Source organism: Rhea pennata, chromosome 38 (assembly GCF_028389875.1).
Source record: "Rhea pennata isolate bPtePen1 chromosome 38, bPtePen1.pri, whole genome shotgun sequence".
NCBI classification, from domain to species: Eukaryota; Metazoa; Chordata; class Aves; order Rheiformes; family Rheidae; genus Rhea; species Rhea pennata.
In genome coordinates, this window is record NC_084700.1 from 205,038 (window position 1) to 214,270 (window position 9,233).

Below are 9,233 nucleotides of genomic sequence, written 5' to 3' on the forward strand. Positions count from 1 at the left end.
GAGGGGGGGGGCGGGGCGCTGGCGGCGGGGGCGCCAGGCGGAAGTGACGCACGGGGGTGTGTGGCGCGCGTGCGCGGCGGCGGCGGCGGCGGCGGGGCCGCGGTCGGTTGCCGGGAGCGCGCGGCGGCGATGGCGGAGGAGGGCAAGGGGGGGTACAGCGGTGAGTGGGGCGGCGCCGGGAGCGGGCGGGACTCCGGGCCTGATCGGTACCGGGGATAAGGGGAGCGCTGGGCCCGGCGGGTCCTGGGAGCGGGGGAGGCCTCCGGTACCGGGCGGGGTGAGCGGGGGCTCTGGGCCCTGCTGGTGCCGCGGGCAGGGGAGCATTAGGGCCGGTAGGAACGGCGATTGGGAGTCCTGGGCCTGGCCGGTACCGGGGGGAGTGGGACTCTGGCATGGTCGGTACCAGGGAGCAGGACAGCTCTGGACCCTGTCGGTACTGGAGCCGGCGGCGGCCTCCAATACCGGGCGGGGTGAGAGGAGCTCCGCCCTGCCGGTGCTGTGGGGCAGGGCAGCGCTGGGCCTGGTGGGTACCGGGAGGAGGAGCGATCCTGGCCCCAGTTGGTACCGGCTGGGACCGGCCCTGGGTTTAGTTAGTACCGGTGGTCGCGGGGAGCCCTGGCCCGGTCGGTACTGGTGCTAGGGGGGACAGGTCATCTTGGAGACCAGGAGCAGGTGCGTCCGGGTGCAAGGGGGGTCATGGCGGTGGCTGACGGCCTCACTCCTGACGCAGAGCACGATGACCGCGTCGGTGGCCGCGGCTTCTCAGTGCGGCGGAAGAAGGGCCGGGGCCCGTTCCGCAGCAAGCTCTACAGCGAGGCCAACAGCCGGGCGCGCAGCCGCGGCAACGCTGGCTCTGGCCTCCGCACCCGCCTGGAGGAGGACGACGGAGACGTGCCCATGAGCGACGCCCATGACAGCCCCCGGAGCCGATAGTGAGTGCCATGGGATGGGATGGCGCAGGGGGCTGTGCACCACTTCCGGAGAGCCCCGTGAACCTGGTGTTTCTCCCATTTTTCTCCCTTTGCCTCTGCAGTTTGCCCTATGGGCCACGGCCCAACCGTGCTGCCAACATCCACATCACGGTGAGGCGGGACCTCCCTGCCCCGGAGCGGAGCAGCGGCAGCAGCCGCGATGGTGGCCGGCGCAACTGGTTCAAGATCACGGTGAGCAGGGCGGGAGCCGCGGCTGCGTCCTGCCCGAGGCCTCACGTCTGGTGGGCAGCTCCTTGCAGCCATCCTGCCTGTGCCCCAATGGCTCCTTGATATTGCGTGACTTTTTTTCTAGATACCCTACGGGAAGAAGTATGACAAGTCATGGCTGCTGAGCTCAATCCAGAACCTCTGCAGCGTTCCCTTCACGCCTGTCGAGGTGAGCGAGGGCTGTGGGGAGAGCAGCCAGGTGTCTGACTTTCCCCTCTCACTTCCCCTTTCTAGGAGATGCTGAGGCACTTGCCTGCCTCTGTAGCAGCCCCAAAAGGGGAAGCAGGGCTCACCATCTGGAGCAGGGCTCTGGCAGCGGCCAAGTTTCTGTGGAGAGTGGCAGGAGAGGGGCCAGGGCAGGGGATTGTTCCCTGCCCCGGGAACTGCGGAGATGCTGCACATGCGTGGGCTCCGGAATTGGGTAGCTTCACGCCTCAGCGGCTGCGTTTGCAGGCCCAAACTGATACTGAGCACCTGATCTGCCTCCTCGCAGTTCCACTACGACCACAACCGGGCCCAGTTCTACGTGGAAGATGCCACCACTGCCAGCGCGCTCAAGCAGGTCTCCCGCAAGATCACTGACAGAGACAACTACAAGGTGAAGCAGCGGCTGCCCAGCCATAGGGCCAGTGTGCGGTCCCCACTGTGTGGGAGCAGCTCCGCGAGGTAGGCGTGCTCCCGTCTGGGTGACAGCGTCTCACGGGCTGCTTTGTCCCTTTGTAGGTGGTGATAATCATCAACTCGTCGGCTCCACCACAGTCTCTGCAGAATGAGCTGAAGCCAGAGGAGATTGAGCAGGTGAAGGTGAGCCAGGCTGGGGGCTGCGTTGTGGCCTGGGCCTGAGGGAGCAGCCACCCACGTTCCTCAGCCCCTGTTCGTGCTCTTCCAGCTTTGCATGAGCAAGAGGTACGATGGTTCACAGAAGGCCTTGGATCTCAAAAGCCTGCGTGCAGATCCAGGTGAGCACTGCTGCAGGGGGCACAGAGAGCAGGGAGAGGCCGGGCTGCAGATGCTTCACTTCTTTCTCTCGCTGCAGACTTGGTGTCGCAGAGCATAGATGTGGTGCTCAACCAGCGCAGCTGCATGCTAGTGGTGCTGCGCATTATTGAGGAGAACATCCCCGAGGTGAGACTGCAGTCACTATCCACGCGGGCTGCGGTGCCACCGGCAGCACCTTGCTCATCCTCCGGTTTTGCCTGCGCAGCTGCTGTCGCTGAACCTCAGCAGTAACAAGCTCTACCGCCTGGATGACCTGGGCGAGCTGGCACAGAAAGCCGCCAGCCTCAAGATCCTCGATCTCTCTCGCAACGAGGTGGGTGCTGCCCTACTGCTGCTGACTGCTCTGCCACCGCTGGCCACCCTCACAGCCCCTGTCTCTGCCCTCTACAGCTGAAATCGGACCGGGAGCTAGACAAGGTGAAAGGGCTCAAACTAGAGGAGCTCTGGCTGGATGGAAACCCGCTGTGCGACGCCTTCCGCGACCAGTCCACCTATATTAGGTCAGTGGCAGTCTTGGGGCGGCCCTGGGGGCCCGTGGGCCGCCCCTGCTCCACGGGGGCAGCACCACAGGACGAAGAGAGGCCGCCCCCCCCCCGGCGCCTTCTGCTCGCCGGCACCCGGACCCCCCGGCTCCCCTCCGGCCCCTGGTTGTGGCACCAGGCCCCGGACGGGCCGCAGCCCCGGAGCCTGCGGACGGCACGTCTCTTACAGCTGGACGGAGCCCTGCTTTTCCTCTGCTCCCCACTCCCCCCCTTCCCCAGTTGTGTTCTTGCTTCCCCCCGCCCAACCCACCATCCCCTGGGCCCAGGAGACGCAGCCTCTTCTCCCCAGCGCCCCACTCCCTGCCCGCCGCTCCCACCCCTCCGCCGCCCGGAGGGGGCTCTCCATGCCGCTCTGCCTGTCTGTGGGCACCTGGGGGCTGCCGCGCACAACGGGGGGCACTGCCTTATTGCCTCCAGCTCCCCCCCCCCCCGCACCGGAGCTGCCGTCCCTTTTGAGCCTCAGTTTGGCCCTCGACGATGGCTGGCTAGCCAGAGACGGGTAAGATTCCTCGTGGGAGGAACAACCTAAGACAGGCACAGCCGTGCAGTGGCCAAACTCCGCCGCCCAGCTGCGGCTAGTGTGAGGAGGCTGCCCATGATCCCAGGCCTGGCGCAGGCCTCCAGCCCGCTCCGGGCAGCTCCGGGCGGATCCCACGGCACCCTCAGCTCTGCCAGTGCCAGCCGCCGAGGTGGGCAGGGGACTTGGCTCCACAGGCAGCCATGCCCAGAGCCCAGGGTGCTCCTGGAGCCGGGAGGGAGCGGCACCAAGGAGAAGAGGCTCTGCCCTGAGTGCCCCAACCCCACTGTCCCCGCTTTGCCCTTACTGTCCCCTCTCTCTCCTGCTGCTAATTCGATCTGGGCCTCCCCGGTGCAGGGGCCTCCCCAGCTGTAAGTAGGCGGCTCGTGCCAACGGCTGCTCCGCAACCAGGGGGAGTTTGTGCCCCCTTCCCTCCCCTCCCTCTCCCCCTCCTCGCTGGGCACCTGAGTGCAGGTGAGTACAAGCCAGGTAAGTCCCAAGCCCGTGGCGGGGCCCCTTGGGGCCAACAGCTCCTCAGGTGCCATGGCCCCCGTTGGGGGTAGGGGCAAGCCCAGCCTCGGGGTGGTTGGGGCAGCCGTCAGAAAGGTGGGGAGGAAAGAGGCCGTCGCTGCGCAGAGCAGCCCCATCACGCACCCGAGGCTCCGGGGAGGGCGGCCCGGTGGGGGGCATGCAGGCCGGGGGGGGCCGATATTCCCCGGAGGGCTGAGGCCTAGTCCCAGTCCTCACGCGCAGCCTGGCTTCCGTACTAACTCCTCTCCATCCCGGCAGCTCCGTCAGAGAACGCTTCCCGAAGCTGCTGCGCCTGGTGAGTGAGGCAGGCTGCAGCAGAAGTGGGGGAGAGGGGGTGAGGTGGTGCTGCCCTCAGCCTCATCTTCTTCTGCTCTCTCCCAGGATGGCCACGAGCTCCCCCCACCCATCGCCTTCGACGTGGAGGCACCCACGGCGCTGCCCCCCTGCAAGGTAGGGACGTCATGGGACGTCCCTGCGCGTGCCCTGAGCTGGCAGCCGCGGGGGGCCCCGTCCCTGTGCATGCCCTGAGCCAGCAGCCTCGGGGGGCCCCGTCCCTGCGCGCACCCCGAGCCGGCAGCCGTAGGGGCTCCGACCCTCCCTTCACTCTCGCCAGGGCAGCTACTTTGGCTCGGATGACCTGAAGGTGTTGGTGCTGCGGTTCCTACAGCAGTAAGTGCAGCAGCTGCGCACCTTTCCTTGCACTTGCACTTCTTGCTTGCTCTCCACTCACCTTTCCCTGCCCCACCGCAGGTACTACTCCATCTACGACTCCAGTGACCGGCAGGGGCTGCTGGACGCCTACCACGACGGTGCTTGCTGCTCCCTCAGCATCCCCTTTGCACCCCAAAACCCGCCCAGGTAGGTCCCGTCCCTGCCAGCGCTAGGAGCAGAGCTGCCACGCACTCCTTGCGGCCTCACAGTGCTGCTGTTCCCACAGGAACAGCCTGAACGAGTACTTCAAAGACAGCAGGAACGTGAAGAAGCTCAAAGACCCCAGTAAGTGCCCTCACAGCATCCCCAGCCCTGCAGCGTGCCCAGGCCGTGCAGGGCCTCATCACTGTCCCTTCCCCCCTCCCCAGCCATGCGCTTCAAGTTGCTCAAGCACACACGGCTCAACGTGGTGGCGTTCCTCAACGAGCTGCCCAAGACCCAGCACGATGTCAACTCCTTTGTGGTGGACGTCTGCGCCCAGACGGTGAGCGCAGGGCGGTGGTGGCCGCTGCCAGCAGTAGCTGGAGCGACACGTGGCCCCTCACCGCCCTTCTCTTTCCCTGCAGAATACACTGCTTTGCTTTGCCGTGCACGGGATCTTCAAGGAAGGTGGGTTCCTCCCCACTGCAGCCCTGTCGTCCCCCTGGGGTGGCTCCACCAGCTCCCTGCACTCCTGTCCCCACCACCTCCCGCTCACCCACTGTTTCCTTTTCCCCGCAGTGGACGGCAAGTCCCGTGACTCCGTACGCGCCTTCACCCGGATGTTCATCGCTGTGCCGGCTGGTAACACAGGGTAAGTGGGGCAGCGGCAGGCAGTGGTGGGGGGCACTGCTTCACCTTCTGCCCCCATCCTATGGCTATGTGCTTGCTAGGCTCTGCATCGTCAATGACGAGCTCTTCGTGCGCAATGCCACCACGGAGGAGATCCGTAAGGCCTTCGTCATGCCGGCGCCCACGCCCTCCTCCAGCCCTGTGCCCACCTTGTCCGCTGAGCAGCAGGAGATGCTCGCCGCCTTCTCCATGCAGTCAGGCATGAACTTTGAGTGGTCCCAGAAGTAAGTTCTTGTTCAGCATCCCCCTGAGCTGCCCAGCTTTGTCCCACTCCTGCCCTTTCTCTCCTCCTGCATCATCCCTCACCCCGTTTTTACACCCCAGGTGCCTGCAGGACAATGACTGGGACTACGGCCGGGCTGGCCAGGTCTTCACCCAGCTCAAGGTATGCTGGCGGTGGGGGCAGCCCGGACACCTGGGTCCCCTGCCACGATCTCCCCTTTAATCCTCTCTCCGTGTCTTGCAGCTGGAGGGGAAAATCCCGGACGTAGCGTTTCTGAAGTGAGCTGTGCCCCTTCTCCCCCGCTCCCTTCTATTCTGCCTCTTCCTGGCGTTTTATTTTCTTCCCTGACCGTTTTGTAAATAAATAAAAACCGTCTAAATGCCGCTGCCTTCGGGGAGCGCTGCGCCTTTAAGGGTGGTGGTGGGGGAAGCTGGCTTCGTGCCAAGCTCCGAGATGGCGGCCCCGAACGGAAGTCGCTGTCCCCACCGCTTCCGCTGCCCTGGCGCTGTCCCGGAAGCGGCGCCGCGGCGCAGCAATGGCGGCGGCGGCCCGGGCGGCGGCGGCGGCGGCGGCGCTGGACACGGCGGTGCCGCGGGACGTGGTGCTGTTCCGCCACGATCGCGATCGCTTTTTCCGTCTCGTGGGGCTCTTCTGCGCCGGGCAGGGGCTCTTCTGGGGCTATCTGGCGCACTTCGCCTTCACGGCGCTGCGCCCCGCGCCTGCCCCCGGCGACGGCCCCGGCGACGACCCGCTGCGGCCCCGCGACAACAAGTGGCGCCTCGGTTTCACCGCCTCCTGCCTCACCCTCGGTACCGGCGGGGGCGCGCCGGCGTCGCAGCAGGGATCGGGTCACACCGAGGGTCGTAGGGGGATCATGGGGGGGGTCATCCCAGGGGTCGCGGGGTCGCAGGAGGGGTCAAGGGTCACACCGAGGGTCGCAGAGGGGTCAGGGCGTTGCACCTAAGGGTTGTAGAAAACTCAAGGGGTGTTACGCCAGGGGTCACAGGGAGTTATCTTGGGGCTCACATTGGGATCGCAGGGGGGGTCATGCTAGGAGTCTCAGGTCACCTAGGGGGTGACGGGAGAGATCACGTTGGGGGCTGACAAGATCCGGGGGAGGGTTCAGGGCTGGGGGGACTCAATATGGGTCTAGAGGGGAGGATTTGGGGTTGGAGAGAGTTCAGTGGGGGTCTAAGGGGAAGTTTGGGGGCTGAAATGAGACAATGTAGGTTTGGGCAAAAGGTTCAGGGCTGGGGGAGGCCAATGTGGGTCCAAGTGGAGGATTCTGGGTTGGGGGGAGGTTTGATGTGGATCTGAGGGGAGGATTCGAGGCTGGAGGGGAGAGGGTTGATGTGGGTCCAAGTCTGGCACCGGCGCTGACCTGCCCCGGCTCCCACAGGGTCGCTGATCGTGGCGGCGGGCTTCCTGCTGCCCCGGCGTGCAGTGCGGCAGGTGACGCTGCTGCAGGGCGGCCGCCACGTGGCCATCGGCACCCACGGGCCGCTGGGGCTGGGCCGTGGCAGCTGCTTCACAGTGCCGCTGCGGGAGGTGTCCTGCAGCACCCACCGGGCCGAGGCGCGGGCCGCCCTGCCGCTCAAGGTGAAGGGACGCCCCTTCTACTTCTTGCTGGACAAGCAGGGCCACATCTGCCACCCCCGGCTCTTCGACCTCACTGTCGGCGCCTACCGCAAGCTCTAGGCTGTCAGGACATGCGGGGGGACTGGCAATGGACGCGGGGGGACCGGGTCACGTCCATGTGGTGTTGCAGGGGGGAACTGGGTTGCATCACGTCTGCTGTCACTGTGGTTTCAGAAGGGGAACTGGTTCGTGTTGACCTGCTGCAGGGGGACTGAGGCTGCGTTCGCCATCCACGCAGCCTCATGGGGGGATTCGAGCCACGGTCGTCGTCCCTGGTGGGAGTCAGGCCGCATTCACCATCCAGGCAGACTCGTGGCACGAACCGGGTCACGTTTGCTATCCGTGTGGTCTCAAATAAACCTTTGACCTTTCTCTGAGTCTTGGTGCTTTAGGGGGCAGGAGTGGGCACCGCCGCAGCCCTGGGGCAGCTTCGCACTGTCTCGGTGGCTGGGGCGACAAAACGGCTGTTTGACATTGCCACGACCCCAGGCGATGACATGTGGCACTGTTTGGCATTGCTGCTGCTCCGGAGGGATGACGTGGCCGTTTAGCATCGCCACAGTTCTTGGGGGGACGACATGGTGCTGTTTGGCATTGCTGTTGTTCTGGGGCTGTTGGCATCACCACAGCTCCAGGCAACAACGTTGCACCGTTTGGAATCGTCCAGCCCAGGCCACCTCTAGAACCAGGGCCAGCTCCACACTGTTTAGTGTCACCGCAGCGCGAGCCCTGGTTCTAGAGCTCGGCTGGCGGCGGCAGCACGGCCATGGACTTCCTGACAGTGCCGACAGAGAAGGGGGCAGCAGCGGATTCACCCCCCCAGCAGCAGCGGGGCCGACGGCGCAGAGGTAGCGGGGGCCCAGCGGGGGGCCGGGCAGAGGTGCCAGGCCCCATGGAGCCCTGCTGAGCCCCGTCTCTGGTGCAGGGCCCGGGCGGGCGGCGCAGCTCCGCCGCGGCGCCGCGCTGCTGCTGGGCCGCCTGGGCGTGGAGGTGGCCGCCGGGCTGTGGAGCACCCGGGTGCCGCTGCGCGCCCTGGTGCGCGCCCTGCCCTTCGAGGTGGCTGTGCTCATCATCATCCTCACCCACACCGCCGCCCTCGTGGCACAGTCCTTCATCTCCGTGCGCGTCCGCGGAGGTAACGTCCCTGCCGCCCGCCCCTGGGCTGGTGCCCACGGTCCCTGGTGCCGCCCCATCCCTTAGCCCTGCCGCCCCGCAGAGTGGTTCTTTGCGGTGCTTGACACCATCATCTTCTGCGTGTACCTCTTCGAGGCGGCACTCAAGCTGGTGGCTCTGGGCACTGACTATTTCCGGGACTTCTGGAACTACGTGGGTGAGTCCCCTTGCCCACATCCCCATTCCAGGGCCAGGCTGGGCGCGCTGGTCACCCAGCCTCCTCCTCTTCCTCCAGACTTGGTTGTGGTGGTCGTGATGACAGTGGACTTCTTCCTCTTCATCATGGCGCAGCCCTGGATCTGGAGCTACCTGAAGACCAGCACCATCATCCGCATCCTGCTCATCTTCAAGGGCGTCCGCGCCCTCCAGATCCTCAACCGGCTCCTCACACTGCGGTCAGTCTGGGCAGGTGCCCTGTTAGCCTCATCCCCCTCCCGTTAGCCTCACTCCATCCCCGTTACCCCCACAGCCCCATTGTCTTCACCCCAGTGCCATTATCCTCACAGTAGCTCTGTTATACCCCCCGGTCCCACTTCCCCACAGGATCCTGGAGAACCTCAAGGAGGTGACGGGCACCTTCGCGCTGTCGGGGCGTTCGCTGGGCGCCATCCTTCTTATGATGTTCACCATCCTCTGTATCCTTTGGGGCGACTCGGGGCCTGGCCGGGGCGGCAGCCTGCAGCACTTTGGAGCAGTTTCAGGGCTGGGTCAGGTTTTGGGAGGAGCCCGACTCGGCAACGATGCGGCATTGCTTCGGCAGCCAGTTTCTGCGTTGTTCTCAGGATGTTTCAAGTCCGTTTTGGAGCACAGTGCAGGGGCGTTTGTGGGCGGTTCAGTGATGGTCCGGGGGCTGTTAGGGGACAATTTGG

General features: G+C 65.7%; 2 protein-coding genes across 2 annotated transcripts; both read left to right on the forward strand.

Annotated features, from left to right (window-relative positions):
* Nucleotides 1-79: 79 nt before the first annotated feature.
* Nucleotides 80-5,936, forward strand: NXF1 (nuclear RNA export factor 1). Its single transcript, XM_062598884.1, has 21 exons — nt 80-160; nt 731-932; nt 1,034-1,163; nt 1,285-1,368; nt 1,693-1,797; nt 1,923-2,003; nt 2,089-2,158; nt 2,236-2,324; nt 2,404-2,511; nt 2,589-2,698; nt 4,047-4,083; nt 4,170-4,238; nt 4,402-4,457; nt 4,539-4,646; nt 4,726-4,784; nt 4,868-4,983; nt 5,066-5,108; nt 5,220-5,292; nt 5,372-5,554; nt 5,655-5,715; nt 5,797-5,936. The coding sequence occupies exons 1-21, from the start codon at nt 130-132 to the stop codon at nt 5,833-5,835; spliced, it is 1,854 nt and encodes a 617-aa protein (XP_062454868.1). The 5' UTR covers nt 80-129; the 3' UTR covers nt 5,836-5,936.
* A 149-nt stretch (nt 5,937-6,085) lies between these two features.
* On the forward strand, nt 6,086-7,563 carry TMEM223 (transmembrane protein 223). The gene is made up of 2 exons (XM_062598871.1): nt 6,086-6,362; nt 6,953-7,563. The coding sequence occupies exons 1-2, from the start codon at nt 6,089-6,091 to the stop codon at nt 7,249-7,251; spliced, it is 573 nt and encodes a 190-aa protein (XP_062454855.1). The 5' UTR covers nt 6,086-6,088; the 3' UTR covers nt 7,252-7,563.
* Nucleotides 7,564-9,233: the final 1,670 nt, after the last annotated feature.